The sequence below is a fragment of the Gorilla gorilla genome, chromosome 10, assembly GCF_029281585.2.
Source record: "Gorilla gorilla gorilla isolate KB3781 chromosome 10, NHGRI_mGorGor1-v2.1_pri, whole genome shotgun sequence".
Lineage (NCBI taxonomy): Eukaryota > Metazoa > Chordata > Mammalia > Primates > Hominidae > Gorilla > Gorilla gorilla.
In genome coordinates, this window is record NC_073234.2 from 80,355,610 (window position 1) to 80,371,865 (window position 16,256).

A 16,256-nucleotide genomic window follows, 5' to 3' on the forward strand; every position below is an offset into this window, starting at 1 on the left:
ATTTGACATCTGACAAAATTTATTTTCACGTTCCTCTAGAAGAATAAGACTAAATTTTTTTTTAAAAAGAGAGAGTATGCCATCGATGATTTTAAAACACTATAAAGCTACCGCTATCAGAATAGTAAAATAAAGAGTAATCTCTAAACACACCCTATGTGTAGAAAAACTTAATGTGAAATAAATAGCATATCTTGAATCAATTCAACTTCTCATGTAAGAAAAGTTAATTACTCAAAAATAATTCAGGTTAGAGCCTTATTTCATAATATTCCAAAAATAAATTTTTATAAAATGCTAGATGCATATGAAAGTCATAACTTAACTGCTCTCTGGAATAGGAATTAGTATCAAAACATAAATGCAGTGGAAAAAATTGCAAAGGAAAAGATAGGTTTGACCACATAGGATTTTAAAGCCTCTGCATATTCTCCCCCAAAATAAAATATAAATGTTAAATTGAAAAAAATGCAATAAGTGGTAAATATACCTAATATACAACAAGCTTTGCAGATCAGTAGGAAGAACACTATTATCTCAATATAAAAATGAGCATGGTACACATTTTTCATGGTCTAATAGATACAAGAAAATATTTTCTACCTTAACAGGAATAAAAAATACCAAAAGAAGACTGTGACAAATGACTTTTTACTTTTTCTTTCTTTTATCTTTTTTGAGACTGACTTTTTTCTTTTTTGCTCTGTTGCCCTGACTGGAGTGCAGTGGTGCAATCATAGCTCACTGCAACCTCCACCTCCCCAGCTCAAACAACCCTCCTGCCTCAGCCTCCTGAGCATCTGGGACTATGGGTATGTGCCATCACACCTGGCTAATTTTTTTTATTTTTTGTAGAGACAGTCTCGCTATGTTGCCCAGGCTGGTCTTGAACTCCTGGGCACAAGGAATCCTCCCCCCTCGGCCCCCCAAAATGTAGGGATTATTGGTGTGAGTCACCACACCTGGCCTGACTTTTCACTATTTAAGCCACTAAAGTAGTTAATGTGATTAATAACCTATGTTGATGGGATTACAGTAAGCCAAGCATTCTCCCTATTGCTTAACCAGGGTAAAAATGGGTATGATAACCTTTACAGAAAGTAATTTGGCATTTTGGCAATTTGTTTTAAGAGTCTTTAAGAAGCTCATAGTTCCTATCATTTGACACAATAATTCAACTTTTAGGAATCGATTTTAACAAAATAATGAGATAAGCACCAAGATTTTGGTATGCACATTAATCCAACAATTACTTTCTGAATACCTGTTCTGTGCTGGGCCCTGGGGTGGAGCCACAGTGAACAAAAAAATAGGGCTCCTATGTGCATGGAAGTTACCATCCATTAGTTTAAAAAAATATTGTGATATTGCTGTAGTCAAACTCTAAAAACAACATCATTAACAAATAAGGGAATGTGTATACAAATTATGGTATATCCATAAAATAGAATATTGTAAGAGCATTAAAAACAACTTTTGAAAAAATCCATAATGACATAGGAAATGGTTATGTTAAAAGGCTAAAAGCAAAAAAAAAATCATGACGCAAAACCAAATATATATTATCACAAATATCTAAAAATTCAGAGAAAAAAGATGAGAAGGAAATACATTAGGATGTTAACACAAGTGATCTCTGTATATTTCTAAAAGTCAGAAATCCCGGGCTCTAGTCTCAACTCTACTGCTTATTACTATCCTAATATTTGACTTTGGGCAAGTCAGTCAAATCTCCTAAGTCTTAATTTTTTAATTTAGAAAATGGAGCTGCAATTCTGGATTTGACTCGCTACTAGTATTCAAATTACATAACGCAAGAGTGAGTCTGTTGTAAGCTGAAAAGCTTTAAACAAATATCACATACTATTATTTTCTTAGCAAAGAAGGATGATTAGACTAGAAAAGTTGAACCCCTTTCTCCCACTTTTCCATGTCTCTTCTCTCCTTCAAATTCTAATTTAATACAATGCTAACTTTTGGGGAATTTTCTTGACTTATCCCATTTGCCCCCCAATCACTTACTTTGTATCTTTGCCACATTTTTGTGTATCTCATTAATCCTTACATTGGCCAAATATATCTCACCAGATGTGTTTCTTTCTCCTTTTTTTTCTTTAAAAAAGTCTGGAATCACTTATGAACTTAGTGTGGGCTGGGCTGGGGCTATTCTGAATCTTTAGAAAATTATATAACCATCATTTCTTCATCCCATCTTAATCCTTTGCCCAAAGAATAACAATCGAACTGTCCTAAAATCAACAGATCTCTTCAGGAAAACATTTCATAACCTCTCTGATGTAGGACATTTGCATCTTAAATATTCTCATCATCATTACGTTTTAAGTGTAAACCTTTCTTCAGGCAAAGACCACCCACCTGATGCCTTGTGAGGCACTGTTCCCAGCAGAGGGACATTGACAGTTGGATCTGCCATGATGCCTTTATCCAGGGAGTGCAAGGACAGGAATTCATAGAAGTATTCTGCCTACAACCAAAGGCACTGACAGTTAGTAACATGGAAACCCGAGAGGGAGAAGTCACCACAGAATTCATCGTCCATCTGATGGGGCAGAGATAATTTTCATTACAGGAACTCTGGAGCACACAGCATCCAAGATACTGGGTAGGCACAACTCACCCTTCTGTGTTAGACTCTGGAGAGAAGTGATCCCTAAAAACATTAAAAACAGCCACAATAGTTAATCTGTTTTTGTTTGTTTGTTTTTTGAGACAGAGTCTTGCTCTGTTGCCCAGGCTGGAGTGCAGTGGCGCAATCTCAGCTCACTGCAACCTCTGCCTCCCAGGTTCAAGCAATTCTCCTGCCTCAGCCTCCTGAGTAGCTGGGATTACAGGCATGCGCCACCACGCCCTGCTAATTTTTGTATTTTTAGTAGAGACAGGGTTTCACCATGTTGCCGGGGTCTGTCTCGAACTTCTGACCTCAAGTCATCTGCCTGCCTTGGCCTCCCAAAGTGCTGGGATTACAGGCTTTAGCTACTATGCCCGCGCAGTAATCTTTTAACTTAAATGATATTAATTGCTGTCTTTTTAAAAGATTGAGAAAAAAAATTCTCTTAGGGAAATAGGTGATGTCAAACCAGTCACTGACTAGAATCCATCTCAGCTATTTTAATCATTCTTTAATACTCCTAATTCTAAATTCTGAAGTGAGTCTTTTGATCAGAATTTGGAGAGTTGTAATGAAGTCCCAAATTCCATGATCTTGCTGTTAACATTTATTTTTTACTCTCATTCCCTTTGAAAGGTTTATATTTAATGTCTCAATTTAATTGTGGAGAGAAAAGCCAAAAGATGCAAAAACCACCATCACAATAAGACAACAAGCCATAAACCTTTACGTTGTGAACATTTTCATTTACCCACTAAGTCTAGTTGAGAAAATGATTCCTGCTACTCAAATGGCCATGAATACTGAAAGTAATGATGCATAATCTCACTATAGAGCTTTAATGCTTAATGGATTCCCAACTGGATTATTAAAAGCGTTTGTGAAGGCCAGGCACGGTGGCTCACACCTGTAATCCCAGCACTTTGGGAGGCTGAGGTGGGCGGATCACTTGAGGTTAGGAGTTCGAGACCAGCCTGGCCAATATGGCGAAACCCCGTCTCTACTAAAAATACAAAACTTAGCTGGGCATGGTGGTGGGTGCTTGTAGTCCCAGCTACTTGGGAGGCTGAGGCAGGAGAATTGCTTGAACCCAGGAGGTGGAGGCTGCAGTGAGCCAAGATAGCACCATTGCACTCCAGCCTGGGCAACAGAGCAAGACTCCATCTCAAAAAAAAAAAAAAAAGTGAAAGAGAGGCATTACTAGAGATGCTATAGACATTTAAGCAAGAAAAGGGAATATTGCCATCAATGTTACACCAATAAATTCAATGACTTTGATAAAATGAACTCCTTGAGAAACACAAATGAACAAATCTGACAAGAAATAGAAAGTTTGAATAGCCTTATGTCTGTTAAGGAAATTATATTCAAAATTGTAAAACCCTCCCACAGAAAAAATTCCAGGGTCAAATGGCTTCCCTGGTGAATTCTCACAAACATTAAGGAAGAAATAATGCCAACATTACAGAAATTTATAAGCATTGGAGATTGTTATTATTATCATCAATATTGTTTTCATAAGTCTCCTCCCTCAGTTATCAGCTTCCAGCTTGAACCTGGGAGGCAGAGGTTGTCATGAGCTGAGAACATGCCACTGCACTCCAGACTGGGTGACAGAGTGAGACTCTGTCTCAAAAAAAAAAAAAAAAAAAAAGCAGAAGGAGAGTTGTGATGGTAAAATATGTTCTTGCTTAGAAATAAAGAACAATCAATAAATAGCACCAATGCTAACATGAGAGTTAGGCAAGTTGAGTGGTTCTGCAGTTACCTGTAGAGACATCCAGAATTACATTAATGTAATGTAATGAATTCAATTAATTAATTATTTTTTTGCATTCTATCCATTCAGTTCCACACCCAGAACTACATTAATTCAATGTAATTAATTATATTAATTTTTGCATTCTATCCATTAATTAAAGAAATTACATTAACATGGGCTAGAAGGAGGTTGCAAAAGAATATGACCCTACAAGCAATATAAAATTTATTTTACAACATGAAAGATATTAAGAGATACATGGTAGACATTCAAACAATTTGCTGCTTTAAATCACAGTATCACATGCAGCAGGCATTAAGGACTTCACATGAGGATAATAATGCCAAGGGGTAGTCTCAGATGCTGTGGGAACTTGTCCATACTTGAAGTTAATTGAGAAACACTTCCTGGTTTCACTAGGCCAAAAGGATAACCTTCATGGACCAAATTCCCACTGCATCCCCTCCTGTGAGTTGTGGTCAAGTTTCCAAAAGACCACTGTGGACAGTTCCCTAGGTGGGTAACAACATTGTTTAAATTAATTTATAAAATTGATTCACTAGGATGGCCCTGAGAATAAAGGGTCATAAGGCAGGTAATTCTTACCCTGTTTAAGGGAAGGCAGAGGTTTATAAGAAGTCTGATGAAAGGAGTGTTGTCAGGAAAGGTAATTCAATTTGGAATGAATTCCTTTGAGAGAGAGAACAGTATTTCTGTCCCTACAAAAAACCAATGACTATTAAAAGTGGATTTGTTTTCATGAATCCAGGTGTTTTAAATGACTTCTACCACCTGCACTTCCCTCTACATTTTACTAGATAATATGTATCATTTAACATACTGTTCTAAAACGTCTTTTATTTGGCACTATGAAAGGATTTAGTAATAGATGCCCTTATAATGAATAACATTTGAATTATTTCTATTACTAAGTACAGTAACAACAATCACACAATAAACTTGGGTGTAATGCACACCATGTGCCAAAACATTCTAAAGACTATTAACAGTACATATAATGATGGAAAAGAACTGAATGGATAGAATGCAAAAACTTTGAAATTAAAAGGTCAAATACCATATAAGTTATCATTTGCTACCCCATAATTATATCTTTGAGCTTTGTCACATTATAAATTAAATATACCTTTCTATGTGTGATATATTTAAAAATTACATTTGTAAAACTACAATAATTTTAACAAATATAATTTAACTTAAAAAATAAACTTTTAGTTAATAAGAAAAACTAGACACCAAGATTAAAACAATGATTGTGTAGAATTGATGGTGATTTTTTTCCTTTTCTCTCTTTTTCAGATTTTCTATATGTGAATTTATATCTTTTCATGAAATAAGTGCATTTATTATTTTTTTTAAAAGCATTAATCATGTACCCTACTTTCAGTTCCGTGGCTGATGATTCTTTTTCCGTAATTCTCTGATCATAGATAAAATATTCTTCTTGAACATCTATTTAACATGGCTGTGTTTATACAACAATTTTATTTAAATCTCTTGCATGTCTCCTTGAAAGTGCAGCAATTCGCATAAAATAGCTTCTGAAAGTCTCTTTCAAAAAGTTTTGATGTTCAAAGAATATGGAACTGAAAAAATTCCATTCGGAGGCCAGAAACATAACTTCGCAGAGCCTTTTTTTTTTTTTTTGAGACAGAGTCTCGCTCTGTCGCCCAGGCTGGAGTGCAGTGGCGCAATCTCGGCTCACTGCAAGCTCCGCCTCCCGGGTTCACGCCATTCTCCTGCCTCAGCCTCCCAAGTAGCTGGGACTACAGGCGCCCGCTACCACACCCGGCTAATTTTTTGTATTTTTAGTAGAGACAGGGTTTCACCGTGTTAGCCAGGATGGTCTCGATCTCCTGACTTCGTGATCCGCCCGCCTCGGCCTCCCAAAGTGCTGGGATTACAGGCATGAGCCACCGCGCCCGGCCTCACAGAGCCTTCAGGTATGACCACAGAAGGTAGACTGAGAAGCATGGAATCTGTTATACTTAGCATCAGAGAGTTGATAATGAGCAGTGGCACGACTGCTCCACATGATGCAGCTAAGCTTAATAGATTTCTCTGGACACCCAATACTCTGATCTAATCAATAACACACTTTACACAAAAGTGCCCCTTTTATTTCTTTGAGAATCAGTAAACATTTGTCTTATTCTAATAAGACTGTTCATAAGGCAGGAACTGGTTTCTTTCTTGGATCTTATCAGCAAAAGGCAGTTACCAGAGTAAATCGTTTTCTTTCTTGCTGAAGATGATAACTAACGGTGCATGAATCTCTGAAACATGTAATTTCCTGGATACTTGGTACATTTCTTTAAAAAAGATTTTGTCTGTGGTTTTCACTGCCTCTTTAAAAATTCTAACTTCACACTGGGAAGTTTTAAGATTAAAAAAAAAAAAAGAAAAGAAGAAAAAAGAAAAATTTTAACTTGAAAACCATTTAGAAATTGACTAATCTTTTATCTCTGATGTTGACACTAACTTCTTTCAAAGTTTTACTTTGCCATTGTAAAGAAATCTAAAACCATCAATACTGTGAAAATATTTCCACAAATATAGTATTATGAACTACAGAGTAAATATATCCTTCATTTAACCTAAGGGCTTAAATTAAAAGCCACAAGAAATGACTGATGAACAATATATTTATGCCATACTCTAACTTCTAGACAGGACTTTCTGTTTTTACTTTATTTATAATAAATATTCTTAGACCCAAATCTCCCCATTGGAAAAACTTATTTGAGAGCAAATAAAATCTAAATTCTATGCCAAAGAGAACAGAGAACTAGCTTTAAAGTTTGGGAACAATTTCCACAAATTGTAGATTTATTATTTAAATAAAAGGAACTCAGGGCATGAACAGTAATAGAGAAATGGTATACTGGAGAGTCTAAAACCTCTATTAGGAAAAAGTACATTTTGTTCCATTAAATGACACTAGAGGAAACTCAGGTAAAGGCAAACAGAGTAATTATTTGGGAAACACATGAAAAGGTTGCTTTGTATTCAAACAAAGAATGGGTCTATTCAGGAGAATAACTCACTGGCCTGGTTTGCCATGCAGTAAATTTTCTTTTCATGGAGAAGCATAAAAGACACCCAAATATTATCAAGAGAGGAGTGCTGGAGGTCATTTAACTTGCTTCCAATGGACTTGGCTGAATATTAGGATTGTTCCTTCCAGATGAGATGAAGACATCATGTAAACAGCAAAATGGGACAACTTATAAGGCCTTTGTTCTGGCACTCCTTTTAGGGTAGACATAGAGAAAGGAAGCAGAGAATTGCATTAACCATTGAGAGGAATGAAGAGAATCCAGTATTTCTCTTCTACCTTTGAAGTTCTATGTTTATGGTGTGTACTTAATCTAATAAGCACAATAATTGTAGGAGCCTCTGAGTTAAGAATCAAAGATCTTTCAGAAAACCAAGGACTTCAAACCTCTTTTAACCCATATATCATGATGCTGACCTAAGTGCTCATGGAAGAACATTAAAACAATAAAGTTATCATCTTTGTTCTAAAGAAGGTTTCAGGCATTTATAGATACAAAACACACAAAAGCTGTAAGGTTTGAAAATTTTCAAATAATTTTTGTTGAATGTTTATTACACTGCAGTTACTGTTTATTTAATTCTCACAACAGCCTATTATTGTTACAGCATACAAGTGAATTCAGATTTGCAGTTTCACTGTGAATTCAGATTAGCAGATTCACTGGGTATGAGAGGTACTAAAGAGATGTAAAATAGATTGTATGCTGTATGTGAAGGGCCAGAAAAAATCTAAAATAAGCAAGAAAGGAAAATAGTTCAATGTTAAAGACCCAAACAAAATGAATAAGCATGCCCAATGATTAAAATAATCTGAATATCTAGAGCAAAAATTGCCAGATCTCACATTCTTCCTCAGAATTCTTCTTGTTACCTCTGCAAAATTTCATCCTTCAAACTCAAAGCTCATTATCGTTGGACTCTGTGACACTCTTCTGATTCTCATATCACTTCTTGATTTTCCTGCATTTCCTCATTAACTCTCCTCTCCGCTCATAATCATATAAAATCACTAAGACTCTTTTTATATTGTCATGAAACTCAGGTATTTTCACAGATTGAACCATTTCCCTGTAGACAGCGATGCTCAACATGAACCACTCACATCCTTCTTCCAAAGCGCAGACTCTTCTTGCCATCTACCTCATGCCCATGCTCATGTGCATGGAGCCTGGTTCATTATCTTCCAAAATCAGCTTCCCCCACTTGATTTCTCTTTTCTTTTCTTTCCTTTCATTTCCTCTTTTCCCTTTCCCTTTCCCTTTTCCCTTTCCTTTCCTTTCCTTTCCTCTCCTCTTTTCTCTTTTCTTTTCTTTTCTTTTATTTGCACCTTACTCTTGCCCAGGCTGGGATGCAGTAGCACGATCATGGCTCACTGTAGCCTCAATCTCCTGGGCTCAAGCCATCCTCCCATCTCACCCCTCCAAGTAGCTGGAATTACAGGCATGAGCCACTGTGCCTAGCCCCACTTAATTTCTTTTTAGCTGCCAACGGTCTTGTTATTGTTTCAGTTAACAAAGATACTGAAGCTCAGGGTTATTGCTGTTTCTTACCTCTATCTCATGTCCCCACAGAAAGACACCAAAATCTTATCCTTTCTTCTTTTATATCTTATGATTCTGTACCTTCCTTTCATCCCCACCACTTCCACCTGAATCCAGCATTTATTTCCTCATACTGGCATTTTTATAACATTCTTTGAAATATTCTTTTTGCCTTTCTCTTTAAAAGTGGCCAATACATCAAATTAAACCACCACTTTTGCCATGTTACGATCCTTTCCTGTCCCTGCTTATGGCTGGGATAAGGCCTTCGGCCTGTTAGGTGTCTCCACAGCCTGGTTCCTTTATCTTTTTATCTCTCACTACTCCCCAACAGGCATCATCTTCTGGAGCTCACTGGCCAGAGGTGATACCATAGCCATGCCTATATTCCAGTGATTTAACCTCTACTGACCTTCAATAGGATTTAAACCGCTTGGCCCTTAAACATCTACCACTATGTATTACTATTTAACTTTTCATATGTTTATATCTTGTATTTTCATCTAAATGTTGGATTCCTTGTGGCTAAGAATGGGACTACATATTTTTTCCAATGGTCTACTGGAGACTCAGCATTGTGCACAGCAAGGCATTTGAAAAGTATCTGCTGAATAAGTGAATGAATGACCTACTGACAGGCATCCAGAAGTGTAAACCCGGCGCGTTCCAGAACACATTGTTGTGGTAAAATGGCATTAGCCTCTGATTCTAGTGACAGGCAGCAGCTTTTCTGTTTGGCAATTGCTAAGTTACTTTTATGGGCCGAAAACTTCTCTCTTACTTTTCTGTGTGGTCAGTCATTGCAGCCCACAATTGAGAATACAGAGCACTTTTGAAAAAAAGAACAATCAAACACATTTGTTTGATTGTTATAAATTGTAATAACATTTGTTATCTACCCGATCTGTGTGTAGTTTATAACTGTTTTATGCTTGTTCTGGCACAAACCTTTGGCAATAAGGTTCCCAGAAAGAATGAAAGGAGATAATGTAAATGAGGTCCTGTTCTGACACAAGACTTTGCCCAAGGCTCTTCTGGTTTATATTTCCCTCTTGGGTTTCCAGTCACTTTGCCTTCTATAAATTACAGGATGTAATTGTGCTATCACTGGGAAACTGTGAAATACAGATTGAGTATCCCTTATCCAAAATGCTTGGGACCAGAAGTGTTTTGGATTTTAGATTTTTTTTCAAATTTTGGAATATTTGAATATATATAATAAGATATCTTGGGGATGGGACCCAAGTCTAAACACAAAATTCATCCATATTTCATATACACCTTATAGGCTGAAGGTAGTTGTATATAATATTTTAAATAATTTTGCAATTAGTCACATGAAGTCAGGTGTGGAATTTTCCACTTGTGGTGTCATGTTGGCCATTAAAAGTTTCAAATTTTGGAGCATTTCAGATTTTGGATTAGGAATGCTCAACCTATATCAACAATGACTATTTTTCCCTGCCTGCTTTTGAAACTAGCTCTTAGAAGAACTTGTTTCAAAAGGAAAAGGGAAAGCACCTTCTCATGCAGCGTAGCTATTTATTTTACTGATCATGGCTTAAACAGGCAATGGAAGAAACATTGCCTAAAGAGAAAATCTCAATTAGCCAACTTCTTCTGTTCTAGTCATTGTTTTTATACACACTAGACTAGACCACAGCCAGTGGGCTGGACTGAGGGAGTGAGGTTATTGGAATATAATGGTGATATTAAAACTTGAAGTTCAAATAAACACATCCAGGACTATGAGAGTTTTGTAAATTAAAACTGGCAGGAGATCACAGTTTGGCTTCACATGAATCTGAAATTTCTAAGACATTTTCCATTTTTTCCTCCTAGGGTTTGGAATCACCACTGTTCATGCAAACCAGAAACAGACCTGGCTATCTGACAAATCATTGGCTAGTTACTCTCTTTCAAGATGTCTAAAGATAGAGAAGCAACAGAGGGCTATATTGCTATTTTGTATTAAATAAAACCAACAGTTAAGATGTTTTATTTTTATTTTTTGAGGAAGGGGTGACAGAAAAGTAGAAAAGCAAAGCATTGGGAAATGGAAAACACTTTGTTCAGCTCATCTAAAAATTGAAAAAAAAAAAGTATTGGTATAAATATAGTCTTTAAACCACATTTAGCCCTGTTCAGCACACTGCTTTCGCTGGTTTGCCAAAATTTATAATGGAAAGGGTGGTGTAGGCAGCAGTGGGGCTTCTGAAAACTTCTGTTCCCCTCGAGCTTCCAGGACAAGTGCCTCCTCCTCACAGTAAGCCTGCTCCAACTCAAGCAGTAGCAAAGTCCTGGGTCGATGCCAACCTAAAAATTGGGCATGGGGAGGAAGGAAGCATTAGGCAACTATGGTGGAGTAAGATAAGGGACTGAGGGAAGAAAATGTCATTACAGGTGGTGTGGTTGACACTGTGGGGACCAGGGTCAGTCTAAACAGGAGGTGTGGAAAAAGAAACAGCGTGGAGAAACTTGAGAGCACAACGACACATTTCTGTTAGATGCTAAGGCAAGATGATGATTCCAGAGCATGGAGGTGCCCAGAAAGCAGCAGTGTGTGTGCAGGTACTTGGGAGAAGAAGGGAGAGGGAGACAGTTCTGGAAAGGGAAAAGGAATCTCTTTCCTAGTGTTTCTTTTTTTTTTTTTTCATCTCATCTCAAGGCTTACATTTGAATATTTCTTTTCTTAAAGCTTCAGAAGCAGTCATTGAGTATTCATCTGTATGAAGGGAAAAGAGAACTGTGCTAAGAGCTATTCCTTTACTAATAATTTTTTTAAACCTGAGCAATTGGCTGGGCATGCTGGCTCACACCTGTAATCCCAGCTACTCTGGAGGCTGAGGCAGGAGAACTGCTTAAACCTGGAAGGCAGAGGTTGCTGTGAGCCAAGATCGCACCACTGCACTTCAACCTGGGTGACAGAGTGAGACTCCATCTCGGGGGAAAAAATAAAACAAAACAAAAATCCTAAGCAATTACCCTCACACCTTATGCAGTACATTTGTTCTTCATCAATATCTAATTCCCTTGTTCTCTCCTTCATGCATTTCACATGGTGGTATATTTCAGCAAATCAAAATTTTTAGGACAGAATGATATTTACAAAGTGTACATAAAAACTTGAGTAGCACATGTAAGTAACTTAAAGAGGCAAAATTAATGTTCCATTTCTTTCACAGTTCTTTAAAATGCATAGTTACCTCCAGGGGTGTATATTTACTTCATTCTATTGATAAAAAGTAAATGTCAAAATTTTAAACTTGAAATATCAGAAGATATATTCAGTGATGACTTCCAAAATATTTAAAATTAGGTCATATTTTTCTTAGTTTAGCTCTAGGTAGTTTTCTTAAATTCTTTAGTATTTTTTCATTGAATCCACATGGACAGTATTAACTTATTCTTTGATTTAAAAAAAAAGGAGGAAAAAAAACACAGACTTTCCCCCTTAGCTTAATGTTTTGAAAAAACGCATTAGATACTTTCATAAAGGTTATGAGAAGAGCCTTAATTTGACATTTTTGTTCAAGTAATTGCAATTGCATATTTCACAATACTATATTACAAGGTATCTTCTAATGAGCAGTTTGTTCTATTCCTACCCAAGAGTCAAACAGGAAAAAAAAGTCTGTAACCTCTTGGTTACAGATTTTCAAAGTCCAAAACTAGTCTTACCAAAGAAGATTTTAAGAACAGTCATGTATTTGATAAATTTTATTTTACACTTTAGGAAAAGTCATTGCCTAGAAGATACAACATACTTGGCTCTTTTAATTTTCTTCTAAGCCCTTCTAATCATTTGCTATTTAAAAGTTGTTACTCATATATGCATTATTCATTCTGTTTAAGAAAAAGAGAAACTAAGGCAGAACTGAACATTTCCTGAGGAGCACTGATGATGACAAGCCATAATCTGAGGACTAACTAAATCTATATGGCCAACTTCAATTGTCCTCCCAATCCCCAAGAAATTCTTGTAAACATCATTAGTCTCTCCCTTCTTGTACACACAACAGTTTCATAGTTTTCCCCAGGTATGCTGTCCCATTCCTGCTATCTTCTCTCAACTGATGTCAATATCCACAAAGAAAACAGAGATTACTATATACGAATCCTCTCAACATCCCCCCCATCTATCTACAAATAGTCTAATATCCAATCCTGGTTCCTTTCCATATCCTCTGAGACTGGCCCCATCATTTATGCCATCTGTGCACATGTAAGTATACTAATGTGATGAAAAGATTAAAAACTCTGTCTCTACCATCATTATGCTTTTAAAAGAGTCTATAACCATGGCCTCAGTTTTCTTGCCCATCAGTCTTTACTACAGTATGGTTTTTGCCCTAGTCACTATTAAAATTTCTCATAAAAGGTTACTGATGATTTCCAAGTTGCTAAGTCCAATGAGCCCTTTCCCATCTCTATCTCTCCTGTCTTCTATGAAATTTTTTAATGACAATTAACTTCTCCCTATCTTCTTTTTTGATGTATACATAGCAACTCTCTCTGAGTTTTCCTTCTCCTTCTCCAATCACTTTCTCTAGTCACCTTCACATGCTCTTCTCTCTATAATTGCACCTCAAAAAAAAAAAGTTCTGAATGTGGGTCTATGCATCCTTAGAGAATGCATAGGGATAGCTTCAATATTCATATGCATATGAATATTTTTCTGGGGGGGAGCAGATTCTAGCTTTCATCACATTCTCAAAAGAATCTATGACTCAAAAAAGTTAAGAACCATTGTCTTAAATGTTGATGTTCCCAGGAAACAACTACTAGTCTGCTCTTCTGGCTTATGCTCTCTTTTTGGGGGCATCTTATCTATTTCCATGACTTCAAATTACACCTACATTTCATTAGCCTCCAAGATTTTTATCTCCAGTTTTCACCCTTCTCCTAATCTCTAGATTCATATTGATAACTGTCTACTAGATTTCTCCCTTTGGACTTAACATTGGAAAGATAATGGACAAACTCATTATCTTCCCAATGAGGCTGTTCATTTGTATTCCTTAGGAAAGCATAATATACCTATTACCCAAATTTTTTCCTGTATTACAGTTTGAATAAAAAGAAATCACAGACTAGGTAAAATGGTATTGTGATTAAATTCTACTGTGTTTATATTTCCAAAAGCAAGTTTGATTTTCACAGGTCTTGCCTTTTACCCCAGGAATCCATTTCAATGAATAGCTCTGATCAAAGGTTTAAAAGTAAATTAATTCTAATTAATTAAGAACAAAATCTTTTCCAAATTGAGATACACACAGAAGAGCAAATCATTATATCTGGCTGATCTTTCTGTGTTCACGCCTTCTTTCATTCATTCACCCAGTAAATATTTACTGAGTAGTTTCCATGTGCCAGGTTCTGCTCTAGGCACTAGGGATGCAGCAGTCAGCAAAAGAAGTAAAAACTCTTGGCCCTCATGGAGCCTACTTCTGATATGAGAAAGAGGAGGAGACATATAATTTTTAAAGAAATATTTAAATGAACATATATCAAGTAATGACAGGCACTATGTGGAAGACTTCAGTGGAGAAAGATGGTAGAGAATAAAATGTGGAACATATATACCATGGAATACTATGCAGCCATAAAAAATAATGAGTTCATGTCCTTTGCAGGGACATGGATGAAGTTGGAAACCATCATTCTCAGCAAACTAACACAGGAACAGGAAACCAAACACCACATGTTCTCACTTATAAGTGGGAGTTGAACAGCAAGAACACATGGACACAGGGAGGGGAACATCACACTCCGGGGCTTGTCGGTGGGTGGGGGGCTAGGGGAAGGATAGCATTAGAGAAACATAATGTAGATGACGAACTGATGGGTGCAGCAAACCATCGTGGTATGTGTATACCTATGTAACAAGGCTGCAAGTTCTCCACATGTATCCCAGAACATACATATATATATGTGTAAATATATGTATATATATACATGTATATGTGTATGTGTATATGTATATGTGTATGTACACGTGTACATACACATGTATATTTGTATATATATGCGTGGTAGGGGATTGCTGTTTCTGAGAGGACAGACTCGGAAGACTGCTGGGCTGGGATGTTTTACCAGAGACTGGAATAAAGTGAGAGAGCAAGCTATGCAGATATCTGGGGGAAGAGCAGAGGGAATGCTTAGTGCCAAGTCCTTCAGGTGGCAATGTACCTGGCACATTCATAAAAATAGCGAAGAGGCCAGTGTGGCTGTATCAGAGTGGATGGGTACCATGGTTATGAGCATGCAGCTCATGGGGAAGCAATGCCTTAACCCAAGCAAAGCTGTCTGGAGATCCCAGAGGAGGAACCCGAGAAAGCGCCCATAATAACAAGATCAGTTTTAAACATCCTCTGGGGCCAGAGGAAACTCTGTAGATGACATCAACTCCTGTCTGCCTCTTACCTCTGATCTCTCTTGTCCATGACCCCTCTCCTGGAGGAGCTAGATCCTACTGAGAAGGGTCAACCATGTTGCAACCAACCAAGCTGCAGCTAAGGGAAAGGAGAATCTTAACTTTAAATAAAGATCATAATTTTAACTACCACACAGAAGAGGAGATTTTAATTACTGGCATGAGAATAATCTTAGCACTAAAGTAATCAGAGAACATTTTATTATGTCAGGTTGACTACAGAAATCTCAGGATCTGCCTGAGCATCCATCCAAAGACCTAAAGAGAAAGTAGCCTAGTGGTAGGTTTGCAGGAGCTGCTGTGAGAAAGAGTAAAGATCACTCTGTGTGATTACACATGATGGCATTTTGCTTCTTTGGTGCAATAATTTATGTAAGGATGTTAAGAGTAAAAGAGTGGCAGCAGATTTGCCATTTGTAATGTTAGGCAAACTCATGGTCTGTTTTTTGTTTGTTTGTTTTTTGCCTGCTTAACACATGCCAGAATATTAGGACACATCTGAGCCCTCCTTCATTACTTTTTACTTATATTAAGTTATACCTTAGCTTTTTAATTTCTAAAAATTGTTTTCTGCAAATTTCGAGTACTTGTAATTCCTGTTCCTAGATGTATACCTATTTAATGGTAATCACTCTCTTCTGAAAGCACGGCAAATGACAGTATTTTACAGTCAAAATAAATGGTTATAAAACAAATGAGAGCAGACACTATAGTTAGTCAAGCTGATTCATTAAAAAAATACATACACACACACAGACACATTAAAGTTGAATCAACTGTCATCTTTTAGTGATGACTGTTGATCTG

At 36.8% G+C, this 16,256-nt stretch overlaps 1 protein-coding gene across 1 annotated transcript in view; it reads right to left on the reverse strand.

Moving 5' to 3' along the window:
* The window catches only part of WIF1 (WNT inhibitory factor 1), a 68,917-nt gene that overhangs the window by 24,826 nt on the left and 27,835 nt on the right, over positions 1–16,256 (reverse strand). The window contains exon 3 of the mRNA XM_004053507.5: positions 2,377–2,485. Within this exon, the coding sequence (XP_004053555.1) occupies positions 2,377–2,485 (109 nt within the window). The remainder of the gene's footprint in view (positions 1–2,376; positions 2,486–16,256) is intronic.